At 32.6% G+C, this 24,472-nt stretch overlaps 1 protein-coding gene and 2 non-coding genes across 9 annotated transcripts in view; all 3 read left to right on the forward strand.

Moving 5' to 3' along the window:
* The window catches only part of Hydr2 (abhydrolase domain-containing protein 2), a 49,770-nt gene extending 43,652 nt beyond the window's left edge, over positions 1–6,118 (forward strand). For all 7 annotated transcript variants that reach the window (XM_067767621.1, XM_067767626.1, XM_067767627.1 and 4 more), the window contains exon 7: positions 3,159–6,118. In XM_067767621.1, the coding sequence (XP_067623722.1) occupies positions 3,159–3,340 (182 nt within the window). In that variant the 3' untranslated portion in view covers positions 3,341–6,118. The remainder of the gene's footprint in view (positions 1–3,158) is intronic.
* On the forward strand, positions 1,442–1,523 carry TRNAS-AGA (transfer RNA serine (anticodon AGA)). Its single transcript has one exon. It is a non-coding gene; the product is annotated as a tRNA-Ser (tRNA).
* Positions 6,119–11,217: 5,099 nt separating the features above from the next.
* Positions 11,218–11,299, forward strand: TRNAS-AGA (transfer RNA serine (anticodon AGA)). The gene has a single exon. It is a non-coding gene; the product is annotated as a tRNA-Ser (tRNA).
* Positions 11,300–24,472: the final 13,173 nt, after the last annotated feature.

Genomic DNA, 24,472 nt, shown 5'->3' on the forward strand with positions numbered 1-24,472 from the left:
GGCGCACGGATCGAAATAATTAGATAAGAATTTGAAAATTTTCAAACCAGCTTTTAAGTAACTTCTCGATAAGCTAGAGACTTGAAATTTCAAACTTAATTCAGAGGTCGATGACAGCCAATGACACAATACAAAAAGTTTCGCTAAGGGGCGCACGGACTGAGATATTTAGAAAAATCAAACGGAACGAAGGGAATTTTGGGATTTATTTTTATGTAAGTTTTCATTGAGCTACAAGCGTAAAACTTAGCAGATAGGTTAAGACACCGAGAAAATGTAAGAGAAGGATAAAATTAAAAATAAAATAAAAAAATTTTAAGCACTTCCTTTATATAAATGGACAAAAATCAGCGAAAAATGTCTCCTTATATAAAGACATATTCTTGCTAAACTTTGATTTTTAAATTTTGACATTGAATTTGCAAAAATATTTATGAGAAGTAAAAATATAAAAGTGGAGCGCAATTGATTGACCAATAATATCTCCTTCCCTACCAACTTTGCAATCCAAGTAATGTGCGCTCCACTTTATATATATTTTTGCAATTCTATGCCAAAATTTAAAAATCAAAGTTTAGTAAGAATATGTATTTATATAAGGAGACATTTTTCGCTGATTTTTGTCCATTTATATAAAGGAAATACTTAAAATTTTTTAATTTCTTAAATTAAACAATTCTATGTTTATAAATAGTTCTACCATCACAAGAAATATTACTATTCGCAGAAGCGTTTATAGCAAGAAAATGAGATGAAGTCAAAGTTAAGGAACATGCTAAGTGTCCGAATACTAGTGCATTTACCCCATAATTAGAAAAAAAATTCTTAGATTTTATTAATAGATGAAATATTCAAAAAGAGAAGAATTCGGAATCTCCTATTTTTTCCTTAGTCGTTTATTGCAACTCTACCACTCTTTTCAGTCCACGTGGCTTTTGGGGTTTTGTTTATCACTAAATACATTTCTTTCTTTCACTAAATAACATATTTGTATAGAAAAAGAAATGGCGCTCCTAAATTTTCCTGAAAATTTGCTTCTAAATTAAAATACTGCATAATTTCAATTTTAATATTTAAATCTTCATACGAATTTATGACCATAACATTCTTATAAAATTGCTATTTTACAGATTTAATACCCTAAGAAATAATTTTATACATGAAAAATGTTATTAAATTCATATAGAATATTAAAATATTTATGAAATTAATATAAAATATTAAATAAATGCATACAACAGCGAAGCATAAACGGCGCAACTAACAGTTTCCTCCATCAATGCATGGCTGTAATTATGTTTACTTTAAAATTCCTGTTCGAGGGTTAATATTTATGCGCATTTAATTGCTGTGTTATATGACACACTCTGTGCATCGTACGGAAGCTATTTACAAACAACACATATGTGAAAACAGTCGTTTGGCCAGTGAGAGTTAACTAGCAGTCGTGGCCGAGCGGTTAAGGCGTCTGACTAGAAATCAGATTCCCTCTGGGAGCGTAGGTTCGAATCCTACCGACTGCGCAGAAAAATAAATATATATTTTTTTAAATTATTTTTATATTTGATTAGTTTTTTTTGTTATAATTTATAATTATTAATTTTATTTGGTCATTTCCTTATTCTACTTGTAGATTATGTAACATCATACAAGAAATGATTACCACTTGTTTCAAATTATTTGTTGTTTTGTTTGTATTATTTGCTTTTGATTTATTGTTTTGAATTTCGAAATTGCTTTTGGGACTGTTTTCGGAATCAATTCGGTACTATTTTGACATAATTTCGGCCTTTTTTTTTGTTTTTGGGGAAACCTTTGGCATTATCTAGGGATAATTTCGGGAGTGTTTTCTGAATCATAACGGCATAATTTAGGGACCATTTTGGGACTATATCTGGATCATTTCGGCATCTTTCCAATATTGTTTTTAGGTAATCTCGAAAACATCTTGCGACTATTTCCGGATGCTTTCTGGACAGTTATGTAGAATTAAGGGGCTGTTTTTTTTTTTTTTTTTTGATAATTTTCGTATAATTTAGGGACTCTGGCTGCATTATTCGAAATTTATTTCGTGATCAAGTCATCACTATATGGGGACCATTTATGCATTACTTTCCGAGGCAATTCCAGATCAATTTTTGAATTGTTCTCAGGATAATTTCAAACTTTTTCGGGATTTCCTCCAATCAATTCACTACCATTTTTCAGGGATTCAAGGGGTTGTGTAGCGCAATATATAGCTTCTCCAACCCAATTGTCAACCTCACCTTCGAGCGGCGAATCCCGTTTCACTAACAGACGAGGCTCTGGCGACCCCAAGCTCCTCATGGAACTTGGGGGTGGGGAGGGAGGGATGGCCTGAAGGTTTAATGTGGCCATATAAATCGTTCCCGAGATGGTCGGGCCAGCACCTTAATGGTGCTGTGTTACCGGAGCGTATCGGATCTGTATTCGACAAAGGACCATCACATCGATAACACTCCCCAAAACCTTCGGGGAGTAACTAATCGCTACAACAACAACAACAACAACAACAGGAGAATTTTGGTACTTTATCACTTGTTATCAAGATTATTTTGAGACTATTTTCGACATTGCTATCGGGATAACTTTGGCACTATCGTCGGATAATTTCAGCAATGTTTTCTGAATAATTTTTCATTCGGGTCTATATGTAGGTTATACCTCTATATTTTTTAGTAACTTCTCAGGATTGCTTAAGGATGATTTCCGGAAGCGTGTGGGAACTGTTTTCGGATACTTTCTCGACTAGTTATGTTAAATTTGGGTTTGGTTTTTGGATCATATCTGAATTATTTTCGGACTATTTAGCGACTATTGCTACATATTTTCGAAATTTATATCGGGATCAAGTTATGACTATTCGGAGACCCTTTAGGCATTGTTTTCCGAACCATTTCTAGATCAATTTAGGGATCATATCGAACCATTTCGGTATTTTTGATGATCCATTCGGGACTATTTTCGAGATAATTTTAGTTCTATTTGGCGAACATATAAGCATTTGTTTTCAAGATCAATTCGGGACTAGGTTGTATTATGGGGCATTTTACGACCCTTTGTGAACATTTCGGGATTATTATTTTATAAAGTCGATTTTCTTTGTAGTTAATAAATTTCTATCTTAATTTTTCCAGCATCTCGCCCAAATACCGCATATATCGAGTTAGCACACGGTGGACATTTGGGATTTTATGAAGGTGGTTTAATCTACCCTAATCCAGTTACATGGTTGGATCGCACCGTAGTCGCTATGGTTGGCTCTATTGTAATGTTACATATGGATTCTGTATCGGGCGTACAAAAAGTTGCAGTCTGAGCAAACATTTCACAAAAACAAGACAAACAAAGTATTTTTTTATAATTTTCGCAAATACAAAACAAGGCCACACACATACAAGATTGCAGCATTTGCGCATCACCGACAATGAAAAATAAAGAATATATTTAAGTGAAGACAAAATTATTGCTGAAAACAAATTCCGAACACTCATACTAAAACTAAAACAAAAACAAATGACTGCACAATATAATGGCATTTCCTTTTTGCTATTATTTTATATAAACGTAGACATACATAAATTATTGAATATTGGCGTTTTGTTTTAATTACAAAATGCATCTGTATTTGTGTCACACACGAAAAAACAAATTTGCAAAGAAAAAAAAATATGCAAAATTTAATTTATTAAATTAATTATAATGTTATACGCTAGAAGCATTTGTTGTTTCTAATTTGTGTAAAATCATGCACAATAATAAAATTCTAGCCTTTCAGAAATCTTTTTAATTTTACGGAATTGTTTTGTACTGAAGTTATTTAATGATATAATAAAAAGCATATTCCAAGTTATGTGTTCAGCTAGATTCTTGAGTTGTACATATTTGAGTATATAGTATGTATATTTCAATATTATTTAATTAAAATTTAACGTAGCATTAACGCTATTATATATATATTTTTTTTTCTTTTGTGTAAAGGCAAACTCGAGCACATACAAGAGTTTGCTTATGATATTTATAAACTATTTTTATAAATAAATCCACAATTTTGTAAATGAACCATTTACTTTTAAATTTTTGTATGCCTTGAAAAACAAATTTTTAAAAATATTGTATTTAAGGAATTTAAGCATCTCATTGAAATTTAAAAACCAAAACATGTTATCATTTATGTATTAAAATATGTACGTATGTATGTTTACAATTTCAAAATGTTTGTTCCAATGTTGCCTAAGCCCCGTGGCTAGGTTTTTTCGAACAAAGAAAAGTTCTCTTCGAAAGTCGCATACACTTATAGCTCTAATAATTCCAACTTGAACCACATATTCCAACTTTACAGAAAGGTTCCAAAAACGCTACATTCTTACAAAAAACAACATTCTTGACTAAGTTTTACGAACAATACGTTTTTTGAAGCTACTCCAGCAGTTATTTTGACTAATAACCGAACGATTTCTGCTGATTCAAGGGACAGGAAGCGTTAACAGGAGAAAGTGTATACGACCTTTAGTTATTTAATTTAATTTCTGTTAGATGGTAACATTGGTGTGTTTTGTAATTGTTATAATAATGCATGTTTTTTTTAATTTGCTGCTGTCGCAACATTTTGTCATTGTCAAAGAATTGAAACAAACCAAAAGCGTTTTAGTTCACCAAATAATATGAATAGTGCTTAAGGTTCAATATCGAACTTCTAAAGCCCATAATGATTTTGAGGCTAACTTTGCAAGACGGAGAAATTACTAAGAGCCTTCAAAAGCTCAATCTCTTCAAAAAAATTTGTTTGGATCAATATCCAGAAAAAATATGGATTTTGTCCATTTATTTCAAAAACTTTTACTATAAGTTTATTATTTTTTAATTTATATAGATTTTGTACTTACGTCCTTATATACTTTTACATACAATTTAAGCTATTTCCTTACTAAATAATGTAACAAAAAAACCTTAGGTTAGCATTACACAGGAGCATTATGTGGTATGCATTTTTTAACTTCTTTCCTTTAAAACAATACTGCAATTATACTTCAAAAGGTATTATATATTTAAATAAGTACACAGTGTAATACAAGTTTAAAAGATTTGCGACCCAAATATTAAACTATTCTCCTTTGGAAGGTGCGCTAAATATGAACCTGTAAAGGTGTTTTTCGAAAATGGTTCTAGTTCCAGAGTTATGTTCACTTCGCTGATTCGACACGAAAACTTTTTTCATTAAATGCATATATATATTTTTTTTTACTACTTCAAGCTAATTATCCATATCTAATGTAAATGTGGATTCAACAATTTATTGTTCTTTCTTTGAATAAAATATTTGACTATTCAGAAATACAACCGCTGTTATCCTTGTTGTTAAAACGGCTGAGAGCTGGATACGTTGAAAAAAAAAACAGTTACATTTCTTGAAGTAAGGGCAGGCATATCTCAAAAACCAGAACCGGTTCAGGGGTAAAAGAATCTCTTTCGAATTAAAAAAAAATATGTAATTTGACAGCTTTGGAATAGCAGTTCATTTCGAATCGAGTTACAGAACAAGGCCCCAGATATCCTGATTTCAGATTCAGATTGAATGTGCCGAAATACTATATTAATGTATAGAATCATCTCTGGCTTTAAAATTTAGCGATCTGTGTTATCCTTATTCATATTTATGTAAGAGGGTTTAATTAAAGAGTTTAATTATTTAAAATTAACTCGAATTACAATTAAAATAATTTTTATAATGCACAACTGTTAACGAGAAAATAGCAGCGAAATTTCTTTTTTTTTTTTTGTACATTATATTTATATAATAGAAACAGTTTAATGAATTGTGAAACTAAAATTACGCAAGTAAATTTCAAAAACTTTACGAAAGTTTTCAAAAATTCAAAAAATTTTACTTGGAATTTTCAGCATTTTTTCAAGCATGAAGTTTTTATGGTCCAATACGTTTTAGCCCTTTCTGTGCTTGCATTGATTTTTTACAATTTTTTCGAAGAATTTTAAATAAAATTACAAAAAAAAATATTATAAAATAAAATACAATAATATAAAATAAAATAAATTAAACCAAATAAGATAAAACAAAAGAAAATAAAATAAATCTAAAGTAAGTAAAATGAAACAAAATAATAAAACATAATATAGAATAAAATCAAATAAAATAAAATATAAAATAAAACAAAATAAAATTTAAGTAAATTAAATAAATAAAAATAAAAAAATTAATTAAAAGTAAAATAAAATGGAAAAAAAGTAAAAGTAAAATAAAATAAAACAAATAAAGCGAAAAAACAATAAAAAATAAAACAAAATGAAATGAAATTAAATAAAAATAATAATTGGTAAATATAAAACAAAATAAAATAAAACTAAAGAAAATCAAATATAAACAAAAATAAAATATTAAACAAAATAAAATATAAAATAAAATAGAACAAAGTTAAATAAAATAAAGAATAAAATAAAACAAAATTGAATTAAATTATATAAAACAAAAAATAAAATGAAACAAAGTAAACATAACATAAAATAAAACTAAATTAATTTAAAAGAAATAAATTAAAATGAAATTAAATTACGCAAACCAAACAAAATAAAGCTAAATAAAATAAAATTAAATTAAACAAAGAATAAAATAAAATAAAACAAAAAATAAAAATAAAAAATTACACAAAATTACATGTAAACTAAAAAAATAAAAAATAAAAGTTAAAAAAATTAAATTAAGCTAAATGAAATACAAAATTTAATTAAACAAAATTAAACTAAATATTTTACCGGTGAATTTGTATATACTTTTATCTCTTTTTCGAAATTTATGAGTTCCTTGCTCTACTCATTTAGCATAAAAGAAAATTTAAGAATTCAAAGAACCACTATTTGATAATAAACATTTATAAAACAATAATAATATAAAAAAAAATAATAATAATATTAACAGCCCATACATTTGTTGTATAGTATAAGCCACAAACTGCACCGCAATAAACGTAATAAGGTTAATATTAATATATTGGGAATGCCTTATTTTAATATATGTAGCATAAACTTTTCTTTTTGAGGTGAATATTTTTGACACATTGTGATTTTGATTGCTTACAAAAGAAAAAAAGCATTTAAATACATAAACATATAAAATAAAATTAAGCAATGCCCGCTAAATATTATTTTTAGTTAACTAATTGATATAAAATACACATTTAAGTGGCGAATTTGTTTCCGAATTCAGCAAACGGTTAAAAAACGTTTCATCCTCAATATCAGAAGCAAAAATTTTGTAATTCAACAACATTTTCCACATTTATAAGACCTTTAATGGTATGAAATAACATAAATAATCAATTGAAGACATTTATATGCTTACAAATAGTAAAAAGAAGCGATATATTATTATAAATATAAATAACGCTCAACATTTTTTATTGTATGCATTCATATTGGTGAAAAAAATTAAAAACGAAAAACTAGCCGTAAGTTAACACGCATACAAAACGTAAATGTCCACAAACTATTTGGAAGTGCATACTTAGATGTACAAAATATTTATTAAAATGTACTGTTTGTGTAAATAAAAAGAAAAAAATAATAAAAAATCAAATAAAAAATACAAACGCTTTTGTTCAATAAAAATAGAGGTAAGAGGTTTTATACAACATTTTTTTACTACTCGTCAATACTGTTGGTTTAAACACGCTGAGAATTACATGAGTAATATGTATTGGAATGGAATTCAGCACGGCAACTGGTCAGTTTTATTTCTGCGTATGGCTTGCATGTCTGCTTAAAAGCAAAATAAAATCAAGATAGCATTTTGTGTTGAAAACCTGTTTTGAGATCAGAAATGTTGGAAGAGTCGATACACTTTACACAAACGTTTCTTTCTCAAATCTCAGACTTTCCAGTAGTGGAGTTTGTTACCTATTAGCGACCATTTTCACCCCATCGATATCTCAACATTTTGCGATTGGGCTCCTCTGTAAGATTCATCGTCGGAATATTAAAACTTTTCGTTGGTAGTGAGAAAGTTTGCTGCATCTAGCGGTTATTGGCTGCTCAAATAGTTAGAGAATATCTTGATATAACCTTACGTTCACCTCTGCGGCCGGAGTCTCTGGAATGACTCCTTCCCGAGCCGTTGGACATCGAATGAGGTTTCAGGCAAGACGACCACCTAACTCCGTCTAGCAGACTAGATACAGTCATATATTAATATATCTCTCTGACAAAAGTTTCGTGATTGTTGACTGAATGTCTTCGTCCATTTTGAAACCACTAACGTCTATATGCTTATAGGTCTACAATGAACAAAAGATTGCCCTCTAAAACTCTTAGCGTTTCCGTCCTAATATAGAATCCGAAATTACATCTTGTGGACAAAACAAGCTATACGGCCGGCAATCTTCGGCAAGGATTACAACTCACCTCTATCAGTTGAAATTTTTCTATTCGGTATTACAGATTACAACTCACCCTGTCAAAAAAATTTCGGTTGAAGTTGCCTAGTCCTTTTTGTGGCGTTTACAACTCTGTGTTGGTGTAGTTGTCAAATACATCAAAATCTGACAACTGATTACTAGCTCTTGTCTCAGAAAAGTTTTAAAGTTGTTTGTGGCGGTGCCACACCCATTTTAAACAATTTTTCCAAATTTTTATCAAGAGTCTCAATATCAGCCCACACGTCAAATTTCAACATTCTAGGTGTAATATTTACTAAAGAATCAGGTTTTTTGTGTTTTCCAAAATGTTATATATATAAAAAGTGGGCGTGGTTATTATCCGATTTCGCTCATTTTCAATATCAATCTATTCTGGGTCCAGATAAGCTCGTGTACCACGTGGTGAAGATATCTCAATATTTACTCAAGTTATCGTATTAACGGACAGACGGACGGTGAGTATAAAAATGGAAAGCGGGTAATTAAACCTTTTAAAATAATTTAAAAAAATTTTAAAATCAGCAATTTTGTACACATCTTTAGCAAACACAAGGTTTCAACGAAGGATTACATTTAAAAACTTATTAGCCTTATGGAGCGACTTCCCAAAGCTGGACCAGGCAAGCCGCAGTTCGGATGCAGCCAAAACAGGTGAAATTATGCAAACGTGAGTACCATCGATACAACCGACTACTCCTGGGAATCCTGAGTAAAATGCGAGTTTTGAAGTGCTTGCTCCTCTGCATTCATTTCGGTTTTAATCCACCTCGCACAAATATGCTCCTCAATAATATCTAAAACCCCTTTAAAAACTATAGATGTTGTAGGTTGTGCCAGTCCAACACTAAAATCATTTCCACAGCATTTTTGATAGCTGCCGTCCGCAAGGAATCTAAGTGTAGCGCATAATTTTAAAATAGGAGACATAGCCGTCCATCGATCGCGTTTGCGGAAATGATCCTTCATTTTGCTTTGTACGGAGCAAAATGCTTCGTAACTTAACCAAAAATAACTTACAAATCAGCAAAATAGCTTCATTAGAAGCTCACCAATTGTTACTTAAACATTTTCTTAGTTAGTGCTTCTAAGGGTTTGGAGTGATTACCAACATATCGTCGCTATAAAATAAATCTAAGCTAATATGCATTTTGCTATTAATAAAAAAAAATAGATTTTGCAAATGATTGAATTTCCGCCATAAATTGTTCAGCTGTTTGTTTATCTGTCAATTCAACTGAAATAAGTTGTAATTCGGAATACCAAACAGGAGTTGGGTTGTTTTAATTACAATCCAACTTAGTTGAGTTGTAAACCGTAATATGGGCATTAAATTGGGTTGAGAGTCTGTTAAGTTTTGGTTCTTTTCTCAAGTTCTAAGAAGCGTTTACATTTTGGACTGTCGTTTGTGCTTTTCTACTTCCTACTACGCTAAGCATGGCTATGTTGCCATGCCATGTTAGGTCTGAAGCAGAGCCGTAACTCGAAAGGCAATAACCAACGACGAACAAGAATTAAAGGGCTAATTAAACTTCATTAACCCTAACGCCATAGTCGTAACCATACCCATATCCATAATCATCTCCAATGTGATCGATTAATGGTGCCTTAACCTAAAAATCGTGAAAATTTCATAAAAATGAAGAAAACGCAAAAAATTACAAACATATTCCACAAAAAGTAAGTTTCTTAGTCATAACGTATCCAAAACAATGAATAAAATCTACAAAAAGTTATTAAATTCACCAACTCAAATATTTTTAGGTTATGGATATGGCGAGAAACCAAAAATCAATTGCTTGGCTATGGTATGGTTATGGCGTTAGCGTTATGGTATGGCACCATTAATCGATTACATTGATTTCCATTAGGAAGGTTCTGCTGCTTTATCTGGTTATGGTTTTATGGTTATAAGTCACCATTAATTGGCCCTTAAAGGTGGCAAAGTAGTGATAAGTCGTTTTCGTTAAGGGGTTGGAAAAGTTGTCATAACGCTATAGTCATAACCATATTTTTACTATGCCTTAACCTTAAAAATGTGGTTATTTCATAAAAAAAAAGAAAATGCAAAAAAAAAAAAAAATACTAATAAATTCAACAAATAATAAGTCATGTAGCCAATTACAAAACAAAAACTAGAATATCCAAAAAGTAAATAAATTAATCAGCTGAAATAATTATAGGTTATGGATATGGCTTAAAACCAAAAACTAATTGGTTGGCTATCCTATAGTTAAGACTAGGGCGGTATGGTATGACACCATTGACCAATTAATTTGATTTCCAAGTATTTCTTGAGCATTTCTTGGGCCCTTGGAGAACTACTCGAAATATGCCCAAGAAATCATGTACATATGCAGAACGCATCTCGAAAGCAGTTTTATAAAGAAAATTAATAATAAAAATGGAAAATAGATATTTTGAAATAAAAGAACTTCAAGTTTGGTTTACAAAAAAGATATAAAAAAATTCTTGGGCGATTCTTATGATCTGGATATCACGCTTTAAGCGAACTAAACAACAACTACAACGATTAGTTTATTCTTCCCTGTAAGTTTCTTGAATAACATTTGTTATCAAAGAGATATATCTCCTTCTAAGTCGACAAACTAAAGCAACATTCCTGGAAATAACAATGTGCTAAACAAAGAAATATGGTCACCGTAGTTTTCTTGATTATGAATACATCAGTTGCAAAGTATACTCTTTGTTATGTATACATGTTTATCATTTAGTCTGCTTAAATGATGGAATTGGCTCACCCGTTAGTCATGCAGTCGTGGCCGAGCGGTTAAGGCGTCTGACTAGAAATCAGATTCCCTCTGGGAGCGTAGGTTCGAATCCTACCGACTGCGAAGCAATGACCTAAATAATTTTTTTTTTTAATATTATTTAAAACAACCCTTCAAAAAACGCGAGTACTCCATAAATAATGTAAGGAATACTCCTTTAGAAGATAGCACTGCTTCAAATCTAGTCTGTATTCATACAAAAAATGTGCTCCAATTAACATTGCGATGTCCTAGGAGAGGAGTAGGTGATCCCACTCTTGCTTTGTTTGTGAGTATTCCATAGAGTACATACGTGAGAGTACTTTCCAAAGTACTCTCACTGTAGTACACCATGGAGTACCCACAGAGGATCATATGCCAAAGTACTAAAGAGGAATTGTGTTGGAAAGAATTATCGAGTGAATTTAATTTAAAATGAAAGTAAATGAAGAGGGGCAATACAACTTTTATATTTTTCACTACGAATATTCTTATGTTATTTAGCATTTGCGTGAATAAAGAAACTAATAGCCGTGTTTTTTAACACGCGCGTATACGTTTCGTTTGCGCGTGTTAAAAAACGCCTATCTTCGCTTAGATAATGCTTAGGAGACCCATCTAGCGGCTGTGGTAAAACAACTAGCTACAGCAACAGGGTGTACCGAAAAGCGGAGACGCAACGCTCTGATGGCCATAGGGTATAACATATAGCTGAATCAGTTGCGATGAATTGTGGACACACATATAATACATAGAATTAGTGTACAGGGTGAAACAAAGACACATATTTCAGTTACATCTGAGTATAATGCGTATTGAAATTTAGTAGGACAAAATTTATGCGCAGCAATTTCAGAGGTGTATTTATAGTTTGTCGACTAGCAGTCAATATAAAGTTTAAGCGTAAACGGATATACGCGTGTTAAAAAACACGGCTAATATTTATCTATACTATAGTATGTATACATAAAACCAGTGCGCGGTTGCATTTTATCAGAGTTGCCAAAGTAAATTTTATTATTAGTTATTTGCATGCAATATTTTACTTTTGGCAACTCTGTTCGATCGTCATCGTGTCGTGATCACGGTCGTTAAAAAACGAGCAATGATCGGCTGATGGTGGTCCGCAAACGCATTGCAAAGGAGTATTCTTAGAGTACTCCAACATGAAGAAAATGGAACACGTAATCCAACAATTTTTGCAGGGAATATTTGATTGCTACTCATTTTCATATGAAAAGTCGATTAAAAACATTGTTTACTATATAGTTTGGCAGCTTAAATAGAGGTTATGTTGCGAATAGAGTGGACTAGGCAGCAGTGAGCTGCAATTATTAATCTTTTAAAGCTATTAGTGGACTAACCATAAAATAGTATTAGTGCGTATGCAAACAAAGAATATCAAGCACTTATATCCACTAACACACATTTACATAGTCCTGCTTCGTAAAATGAATAACCGCTCATAAGCCACGAAGCAGTTCAGTACTCAATTGACTTATTGAACAAGAAAGTCAACTGTGTTATACGAAAACACTAATTGGAATAAGTAAGACTACAGTGGAATAAAATGAATAAAGTCCTATCAGTCTTCTGACGCTAGCAACACAACGATGTACACGAGACTAAACCGAACCCAGCGCCAAAGTAAAACCGATGATAAACGAAGTTTACAGTGTATTACACACGAAATCAAAGTGCTACTGAGTTACATGCCAACCTAATAAAACCGCACTGCTTTTTTTTAGCGCACGCAAACAACCCGCGTTTTTGCCCGAACCCAAATAAGCATGCGTTGCGACAATGTAAATTATGTGCGCAAACGTCAAATCTAAATGTCACGCAGAACAAAACTTGGAAATCGAGTTAGGTTTTCACGCAGCAAATTCAATTTGGGTTGCTCTCATACAAGTTGTATGTGCATGAGACATTTTTGACAGAAAATTACTTGCGTGCGTTTATATTAGGTTGGCATGTTAAAGCGACTATAACATCAGTTTATACTCAACAAGAGCCGTGTTTTTTTTTACACGCGTATACGTTTCGTTTGCGCGTGAAAAAAAACGCCTATCCTCGCTTAGATAATGCTTAGGAGACCCATTTAGCGGCAGTAGTTAAATAACTACAGCTACAGCACAGGGTGTACCGAAAAGCGGATACAAAACCCTCTGATGGCCATAGGGTATAACATATAGTTGAAGCAGTTGTGATGAATTGTGGACACACATATGCCGTCTTTCAGTGACTTTTACAGCTCCGGCTCACGCTCAATTCTCACGGGAATGCTCTGGATCATTGAGAGACTTGAGAAGCAGATGTCGTGGAATTTTTGCACACGTGAAATGTGATAGGCAGATGTCGCCGCTGTTTCATATAACTCATACGGCGAAAGGCTAAGCAGCGACATCTATTTTTGAAAAAGTAGGTATATTAAAGGCCGCATTGCCAACCTAAAAAGAAGTAATTAACAAATTATCTGGCTCACAAAATGAACCATCTGGATTTATCTGGCTCAAATCGTTGTTGTTGCATTTACATGCAAAATTATTTATCTGGCTCAGGATTTTGCCACCGGATGATAGCTATAGAATACATAGAATTTGTGTAGAGGGTGAAACAGAGACACATATTTCAGTTACATCTGAGTATAATGCGTATTGAAATTTAGTACCCTTCAAAAAAGCGATTACTCCATAAATAGTGTAAGGAATACTCCTTTGGGAGTATAGGAGGGTCCCAAAACTAATCAGTATTCATACAAAAAATGTGCTCCAATTAACATTGCGATGTCCTAGGAGAGGAGTAGGTGATCCCACTCTCGCTTTGTTTGTGAGTATTCCATAGAGTACATACGTGAGAGTACTTTCCAAAGTACTTTCACTGTAGTACTCCATGGAGCACCCACAGAGGATCATATGCCAAAGTACTAAAGAGGAATTGTGTCGGAAAGAATTATCGGAGTGAATTAATTTAAAACAAGTAAGGACGGAACTGTCTTCACACCTTTCATGAATGGGGCTGAACAATAATCTTATCCAGTTCGTAATCTCCGAATAATCGGATGTATAAGATAAGAAATATCTAGTGAACAGATCTACATACCTAAACGATTTTTAAGATAAATATAAAATAAAAAATAGGTAGGTACTTTGTGTGAAGATGCAAAGTTTCAGGTTTTTTGTGGTCTGCGTGTAAAAACTATGACTACGAATCACGTATTTCAACAATATATGACGTAAACGTAACTATTTGATGAAATGTTTTAAATTTTGAAGCTTCTAGCCGTAAAAAGGGGCAAAAAAAATACAGTTTATATGGGGTATATAATATATGTACCACCGATCTCTATGATTTTTTCAGACAACAATATATGCTATACACGTAAACATTTGGTGAAATTTGAACATATCTAAACGATTTTGAAGATAAATATAAAATAAAAAAATACGTAGGTACTTTGTGTGAGGATGCAAAGCTTCACGTTTTTTGTGCTCTGCATGTAAAAACTACGACTACGAATCAAGCTTATAACTGTTAAAATGGGGTAGAAATTGCGAAAAGTTTCTTATCTGAACAATCGGTTGTATGAGATATATACTATATATACAACCGATCTCTATGATTTTTTCAGACAACAATATATGCTATATACGTAAGCATTCGTTGAAATTTGAAGCCTCTAGCTCTTAAAATAGGGCAGTAATTACGAAAAGTTTCTTATCTGAACAATCGGTTGTGGGGGATATATACTATATATACGACCGATCTCATCAATTTTTTCAGGCAACAATGTGTGCAATATACGAAATTATATGGTGAAGTTTGAAGCTTCAATCTGTTAAATTGAGTAAGATATTACAAAAATCCTCTTTTTCTGAAAAATCGGTTGTATGGAGGATATATGCTATAGTGGTCCGATCCGGCCTGTTCCAAATGTCTAATCGGACACCCAAATACACCTGCTCACCAAATTTTATCAAGATATCTCAAAAATTGAGGGACTAGTTTACATACAAACAGACAGACGGACAGACGGACAGACAGACAGACGGACATTTCGGTATACTTAATGGTGGGTCTATCTATTTTCCTTTAAGGACTTACAATTTTGGGTTTCGTGACGAAATTAATATACCATTTCATTTTCATGAAAGGTATAATGAAGGTAAATGAAGAGGGGCAATACAACTTTTATATTTTTTACTACGAATATTCTTATGTTATTTAGCATTTGCGTAAATAAAGAAACTAATATTTCTCTATACTATAGTATGTATACATAAAACCAGTGCGCATTTTATCAGAGTTGCCATAGTAAAATTTTATTATCAGTTATTTGTATGCAATATTTTACTTTTGTGTCGTGATCACGGTCGTTAAAAAACGAGCAATGATCGGCTAATGGTGGTCCGCAAATGCATTGCAAAGGAGTATTGTTAGAGTACTCCAACATGAAGAAAATGGAACACGTAATCCAACAATTTTTGCAGGGTAGTCTTACAACTTTTTGTGGCATTACCGCTTACAACATTGTGTTGGTGTAGTTGTCAAAGACATCACAACCTGACAACTGACAAGCCAGCCTAATATAAACGCACGCAAGTCATTTTTTGTCAAAAATGTCTCATGCACATACAACTTGTATGAGAGCAACCCAAATTGAATTTGCTGCGTGAAAACCTAGCTCGATTTCCAATTTTTGTCCTGCGTGACATTTAGATTTGAAGTTTGCACACATGCCATACATTGTCGCAACGCATGTTTATTTGGGTTCGCTCAAAAAACGCCGGTTGTTTGCGTGCTCTAAGAAAACGCAGTGCGGGTTTATTAGGTTGGATTGTAAGGCGGATTTACACAGACGCTTTGGTTGTGTTGCATTTATTAATTCATCTGTCGGGCGAAGCATCGAAAAATTTACATAAATGCTTGAAACACAATGCCGAGCGATGACGATATACGCCGCGTCGGGCGATGACATTTTTCAAATTACGCCGAGACATTTCGTCTAATTAAAACACAATGACGGGCGAAATTGACGCTGTTTTTTCAGAGTGGCCATTATTTAGAAATAAAGATGAAAACAATTAAAACTTTTTTGATTCTCTGCTTTAGCACTTGACTGCTGAAACACGCCCAAAATGTTAATAAATTAACAAAATAAAACAAAAATGTTAAGAAATTAAATTAAAAATTATATGCAAAGAAAAAAAAAAAAAATTGTTTTTGGATATTATGTTTTCTTTTTTTATACTTAAAAACTTGAACAGCAGCAACCCTTGGGATGTTTGTTGTCATCGCCCGGCGGCGACGATAGAAATAAATCTATCGTCGAAAAATGACGTCGCGTAAATTTCGCTCTTGGCGTTCATTGTGTTCAACTTCATGTAATTATGGGGATTCTATTTTTGACACGGCGATGTTCGTCGCGTTTATTTCGCGGCGTCAGGGCATTGTGTTTCAAGCTAAATGCTTTGGTTGCGTGCCCACGCTTTGACAACGCCATACGAAAAACAATGAAACGCCGTACTATATCTTTGCTTTGAAGCGACCCTTATGCATTTGTGTAAACAGCCTTAGAAGTGAAATTATTCCATGTATTTTGACTCTAATTTAAATAAATTTAGCTTTCCGTATGTTTCCGCATTGTTGCAGGCTACAAATCTCCCAGTATTCTTATTTCCGCGGAAATATATGCAACTATTTCATCTGTAAATACCACAAAGCTTAATTAAACTATGAAATGCAACTCAGCTTGAAGTACTCTACGTACCAAAAATGCAACTCTAGACATGAGATTTGCATCAGGTGAGGGAGGCTGTTTGTAGTTTTGACGTTTATCGCTTAGTTGACACACTTGTATAGGTCCACTATGCGTTAGATCAGCTGTTTTGAAGACGTATCCGTAGACCCTTTTTATTTAGCCGCGTTTTGATATACGTTTATTTGGTGTTATTTGTAAAAGTTTTATGTCCCTATTACCATTTACAACTCAACTCTGTTTCAGTTGAAATTTTGCAATTTGGTATTACAGATTACAACTCAACCTGCCAAAAAAAAAATGGCGGTTGAAGTTGTCTAGTCCTACAACATTTTGTGGCATCACCGCTTCAACATTTTGTTGGTGTAGTTGTCAAAGACATCAAAACCTGACAACTGAAATTTTGCAGTTGTTTGGAAAAGAGGTAACGCTTTACAAGACGGTTTCCCACCTAATTTTTAACAAAAATTTTCAAAGTTGGTATCAAGAGACCCGTTTTGACCTCCGTTTTTAGAATCTGAAAGCAAAAATTAAAAATTTCATTTCTGTCATATCATTTCGTTTCAAATTTTCATGTGGTTGTTGTATTTTGTCAGATTTTTTGTACACACCAAGGCAGAAAGGTGTTGGACCCAACCAGGGTTATTTTTACAAATCGCGGCCGGAGACCGCCAACGCAGAAAGGTGTTCTGTGCAAAAAAACTATGGATGGGGCCTCATATTTCGGACTCTCTCGGGGCCATTTTATGGGTTTTTGTAAATATATTTCGATAGAAATAAAATGTATAACTTCCGCTTTGGGATTCTTAAAACGGATGTCGAAACGCATCTTTTGATATCACCTTTGATACTTTTTGAAAACAATTAGATGAGTCACCCTTCTTATAAAACGTAGCCAGAAAAAACTTAAAAACATGTTTTCTAAGTGACGTAAGTGATTACATGCATTGCGCATGTAAACATTATTTTATGAGCAATTTTTACGCAATTTTTCTTCAGCTCTTGTTTTTTTCTCTCTTTCATTCGCTGTGCCAGTCAAGTGTGACGTATATGCGCAGAACGAAGCAATTTTGAATTCGTGAATGCACAATCTTCTGTGCGTGATCTATTATATGAGAAATCTTAGTGCGAAATTAATATATCAGTCAGATGGCTAAGAAACTGCATACCTTATGGTTGAAATCCCTAGTGGCTCCTCCAAAACCCTTATCTCGTGTGTGTATAACCCACACACATATATGTCTGAAGCCTTTTTTTGACGTACTGTCTTTGTGTGTGTGGAGTATACCAATTTTGTAGTGTGTGGGGATTTCAATGTGAATCTGCTTTCTCGTGAATCGTTAAATTTCCTGGATTACGTTGCTTGTCTGGCCTCTCTGTTGTTAACAAGTATGTACCGACTAGATATGATAATAACTCTGTTCCCAGCTTACTTGACTACTTTTTAGTGTCTGATCTGTCTTTAGTATTCAAGTTTGACCAGTTTTCTTTTATTTCTGACCATGACCTAATTTTTTGCGCTCTTGATATTTTTGTTAACTCTACCCGCTTGAGTACAAGTACGTTTAGAGATTATAGAGCCCTTAACGTTGACTCGCTATTTGTACATCTTTCATGTATAAATTGGTCCGATTGTTATTGTTTCTCGTCCGTTGATGACAAGCTAAACTTTCTCAGCTCCAATTTACTAAATGTGTTTAATTTTCATGTTCCTATTCGTGTATGTAAACCCAACTCTCCGTCCTGCCCGTGGTTCAACAGAAGATTTCTGGTATCACTTAAAACAAGGAATAAGTTGCGATCTCAATCGAAGGATCCAACGCCACAAACCTGGGAACTATTTCGATGCGCTAAAAATAATGCTACAGTAGTTATCAAAAGCGAGAAGCGCTCGTTCTATTCGGCCGGGCTGGATCCCTCTCTCCTCTCAAATATTCTTTGGCAAAAACTGAAGAGCTTGCGGGTATATTGCCGTGATGTCTCCGACTGTAAGCTGAGCGCAGATTTGCTAAACAATGCCTTTATTAAAGATTATTCTCCTTCTGCCAACCAAGCCCCGCCCATTTCATGTTATTCGTCTGTTTATGTTGGTTTACCGTTCGAATTTGTATCTGTATCCGAGTGTGATGTGATTAGATCAGTTCTCAAAATTAAATGTAATGCTACTGGTGAGGATGGTATACCAATCAAATTTATTAACATTTTACTACCATTTATTGTTGGTACCTTAATCCACATTATCAATCACGCCATCACAACCTCTTGCTTTCCATCCTTGTGGAAAATTGCGTCTGTGCGACCAGAAGCGAAAACAAAATCTGCGTACAGCCCCAGTGATTTCCGTCCAATTAGCAGCTTGTCTGCCTTGTCAAAAGTCTTTGAGCGTCTTCTGTATGATCAAATTAACATACATACCCATAGTAATGGTTTGATTTCCCCATACCTATCTGGTTTCAAGTCTGGGCGAAGTTGCTCCACTGCCATGTTAAAAATCTCGGATGATATTCGCGGTTCATTTGATAAAAATCAGCTGACCCTGCTTTGTCTACTTGACTTTACAAAAGCCTTTGATTCTGATAAACATTTATTACTATGCTAAGCTAGGTAGGTACTTTGGGTTTAGTGGAAATTCAGTCAAGCTTATGCGAAGTTAACTTATGGTAGGTGTCAAAGAGTAATGACCAGTACTGATATCTCTGGACTAGAAGTACTTACTTCTGGTGTTCCACAAGGCTCAATAACTGGCCCTCTTCTCTTTAGCGTGTTTATTAACGAGATATTTTCGTCTGGCAACTATGTAAGTCTTCATGCCTATGCTGATGATATTCAGCTGTACAATAATTGATAATATTGATACCCTTACCCAAAAGTTTAACACTGATATGGTGTCGATTACGAACTGGGCTGGAAGCAATAGTTTGCTCCTGAATCCCAATAAATCTTTTGCCCTGCCTATTGCGAAAAAGAGGTTGCAAAGTGATGCCTTTGCAGATTGTTAGTAAAATTACTAACCCTGGCTTCGTGATTAATTCTAACAATTCAACAGCACAAATTAACTGTGCAAATATATAAAGAAATCTCATGGAAATTTACTGCTGAAAGAGCCAAATGTTTCAAAATATTTTCGTTGTAACCATTTCCTGAAAACGAGAAGTTTCTACTCATTGTACAAATATCAGCCTTTCTCAATTCAATAGCACAAATTAACTGTGCAAATATATGAGGAAATCCATGGAAATTTACTGTTGAAAAAGCCAAGTGTATTAAAATATTTTCTTTGTGCCCATTTCCTGAAATCTAGAAGTTTCTACTTATTGTACAAATATAAACCTTTCTCAATTCAATAACACAAATTAACTGGGCAATTATATTAAGAAATCCATGGAAGTTTACTCTTAAAAAAGCCAAGTGTATCAAAATATTTTCGTTGTGCCCATTTCCTGAAATCTAGAAGTTTCTACTTATTGTACAAATATCAGCCTTCCTCAATTCAATAGCACAAATTAACTGGGCAATTATATAAACAAATCACATGGAAATTTACTGTTAAAAAAGCCAAGTGTATCAAAATATTTTCGTTGTGCCAATTTCCTGAAATCGAGAAGTATCTACTTGTTGTACAAATATAAACCTTCCTCAATTCAATAGCACAAATTAACTGGGCAATTATATAAACAAATCACATGGAAATTTGCTGCTGAAGAAGCCAAGTGTATCAAAATATTTTCGTTGTGCCAATTTCCTGAAATCGAGAAGTTTCTACTTGTTGTACAAATATCAACTTTTCTCAATTCAATAGCACAAATTAACTGGGCAATTAGGTTAAGAAATCCATGGAAGTTTACTCTTAAAAAAGCCAAGTGTATCAAAATATTTTCGCTGTGCCCATTTCCTGAAATCTAGAAGTTTCTGCTTATTGTACAAATACCAGCCTTCCTCAATTCAATAGCACAAATTAACTGGGCAATTATATAAACAAATCACATGGAAATTTGCAGCTGAAAAAGCCAAGTGTATCAAAATATTTTCGTTGTGCCCATTTCCTGAAATCGAGAAGTTTCTACTTATTGTGCAAATATCAAGCTTTCTCAATTCAATAGCACAAATTAACTGTGCAAATATATAAAGAAATCCATGGAAATTTACTGTTAAAAAAGCCAGGCGTATCAAAATATTTTCGTTGTGGCAATTTCCTGAAATCAAGAAGTTTCTACTTGTTGTACAAATATCAACCTTTCTCAATTCAATAGCACAAATTAACTGTGCAAATATATAAAGAAGTCCATGAAAATTTACTGTTAAAAAAGCCAGGCGTATCAAAATATTTTCGTTGTGGCAATTTCCTGAAATCAAGAAGTTTAGACTTGTTGTACAAATATCAACTTTTCTCAATTCAATAGCACAAATTAACTGTGCAAATATATAAAGAAATCCATGGAAACATACTGTTAAAAAAGCCAGGCCTATCAAAATATTTTCGTTGTGGCAATTTCCTGAAATCAAGAAGTTTCTACTTGTTTTACAAATAACAACCTTTCTCAATTCAATAGCACAAATTAACTGTGCAAATATATAAAGAAGTCCATGGAAATTTACTGTTGAAAAAGCCAAGTGTATCAAAATATTTTCGTTGTGCTAATTTCCTGAAATCGAGAAGTATCTACTTGTTGTACAAATATAAACCTTTTTCAATTCAATAGCACAAATTAACTATGCAAATATATAAAGAAATCTATGGAAATTTACTCTTAAAAAAGCCAAGTGTATCAAAATATTTTCGTTGTGGCAATTTCCTGAAATCAAGAAGTTTCTACTAGTTGTACAAATATCAACCTTTCTCAATTCAATAGCACAAATTAACTGTGCAAATATATAAAGAAATCCATGGAAATTTACTGTTAAAAAAGCCAAGTGTATCAAAATATTTTCATTGTGGCAATTTCCTGAAATCGAGAAGTATCTACTTGTTGTACAAATATAAACCTTTCTCAATTCAATAGCACAAATTAACGGTGCAAATATATAAAGAAATCCATGGAAATTTACTCTTAAAAAAACCAAGTGTATCAAAATATTTTCGTTGTGTCCATTTCCTGAAATCTAGAAGTTTCTACTTATTGTACAAATATCAGCCTTCCTCAATTCAATAGCACAAATTAACTGGGCAATTATATAAACAAATCACATGGAAATTTACTGTTAAAAAAGCCAAGTGTGTCAAAATATTTTCGTTGTGCCAATTTCCTGAAATCAAGAAGTTTCTACTTGTTGTACAAATATCAACCTTTCTCAATTCAATAGCACAAATTAACTGTGCAAATATATAAAGAAATCCATGGAAATTTACTCTTAAAAAAAGCCAAGTGTATCATAATATTTTCGTAGTGGCAATTTCCTGAAATCGAGAAGATTCTACTTGTTGTACAAATATCAACCTTTCTCAATTCAATAGCACAAATTAACTGTGCAAATATATAAGGAAATCCATGGAAATTTACTGTTGAAAAAGCCAAGTGTATCAAAATATTTTCATTGTGCCAATTTCCTGAAATCGAGAAGTATCTACTTGTTGTACAAATATAAAACTTTCTCAATTCCATAGCACAAATTAACTGTGCAAATATATAAAGAAATCCATGGAAATTTACTGTTGAAAAAGCCAAGTGTATCAAAATATTTTCGTTGTGGCAATTTCCTGAAATCAAGAAGTTTCTACTAGTTGTACAAATATCAACCTTTCTCAATTCAATAGCACAAATTAACTGTGCAAATATATAAAGAAATCCATGGAAATTTACTGTTAAAAAAGCCAAGTGTATCAAAATATTTTCATTGTGGCAATTTCCTGAAATCGAGAAGTATCTACTTGTTGTACAAATATAAACCTTTCTCAATTCAATAGCACAAATTAACGGTGCAAATATATAAAGAAATCCATGGAAATTTACTCTTAAAAAAACCAAGTGTATCAAAATATTTTCGTTGTGTCCATTTCCTGAAATCTAGAAGTTTCTACTTATTGTACAAATATCAGCCTTCCTCAATTCAATAGCACAAATTAACTGGGCAATTATATAAACAAATCACTTGGAAATTTACTGTTAAAAAAGCCAAGTGTGTCAAAATATTTTCGTTGTGCCAATTTCCTGAAATCAAGAAGTTTCTACTTGTTGTACAAATATCAACCTTTCTCAATTCAATAGCACAAATTAACTGTGCAAATATATAAAGAAATCCATGGAAATTTACTCTTAAAAAAAGCCAAGTGTATCATAATATTTTCCTAGTGGCAATTTCCTGAAATCGAGAAGTTTCTACTTGTTGTACAAATATCAACCTTTCTCAATTCAATAGCACAAATTAACTGTGCAAATATATAAAGAAATCCATGGAAATTTACTCTTAAAAAAAGCCAAGTGTATCATAATATTTTCGTAGTGGCAATTTCCTGAAATCGAGAAGATTCTACTTGTTGTACAAATATCAACCTTTCTCAATTCAATAGCACAAATTAACTGTGCAAATATATAAAGAAGTCCATGGAAATTTACTTTTAAAAAAGCCAGGCGTATCAAAATATTTTCGTTGTGGCAATTTCCTGAAATCAAGAAGTTTCTACTAGTTGTACAAATATCAACCTTTCTCAATTCAATAGCACAAATTAACTGTGCAAATATATAAAGAAATCCATGGAAATTTACTGTTAAAAAAGCCAAGTGTATCAAAATATTTTCATTGTGGCAATTTCCTGAAATCGAGAAGTATCTACTTGTTGTACAAATATAAACCTTTCTCAATTCAATAGCACAAATTAACGGTGCAAATATATAAAGAAATCCATGGAAATTTACTCTTAAAAAAACCAAGTGTATCAAAATATTTTCGTTGTGTCCATTTCCTGAAATCTTGAAGTTTCTACTTATTGTACAAATATCAGCCTTCCTCAATTCAATAGCACAAATTAACTGGGCAATTATATAAACAAATCACATGGAAATTTACTGTTAAAAAAGCCAAGTGTGTCAAAATATTTTCGTTGTGCCAATTTCCTGAAATCAAGAAGTTTCTACTTGTTGTACAAATATCAACCTTTCTCAATTCAATAGCACAAATTAACTGTGCAAATATATAAAGAAATCCATGGAAATTTACTCTTAAAAAAAGCCAAGTGTATCATAATATTTTCGTAGTGGCAATTTCCTGAAATCGAGAAGATTCTACTTGTTGTACTAATATCAACCTTTCTCAATTCAAAAGCACAAATTAACTGTGCAAATATATAAGGAAATCCATGGAAATTTACTGTTGAAAAAGCCAAGTGTATCAAAATATTTTCATTGTGCCAATTTCCTGAAATCGAGAAGTATCTACTTGTTGTACAAATATAAAACTTTCTCAATTCCATAGCACAAATTAACTGTGCAAATATATAAAGAAGTCCATGGAAATTTACTGTTAAAAAAGCCAAGTGTATCAAAATATTTTCGTTGTACCAATTT

The sequence above is a fragment of the Eurosta solidaginis genome, chromosome 2, assembly GCF_040869045.1.
Source record: "Eurosta solidaginis isolate ZX-2024a chromosome 2, ASM4086904v1, whole genome shotgun sequence".
Lineage (NCBI taxonomy): Eukaryota > Metazoa > Arthropoda > Insecta > Diptera > Tephritidae > Eurosta > Eurosta solidaginis.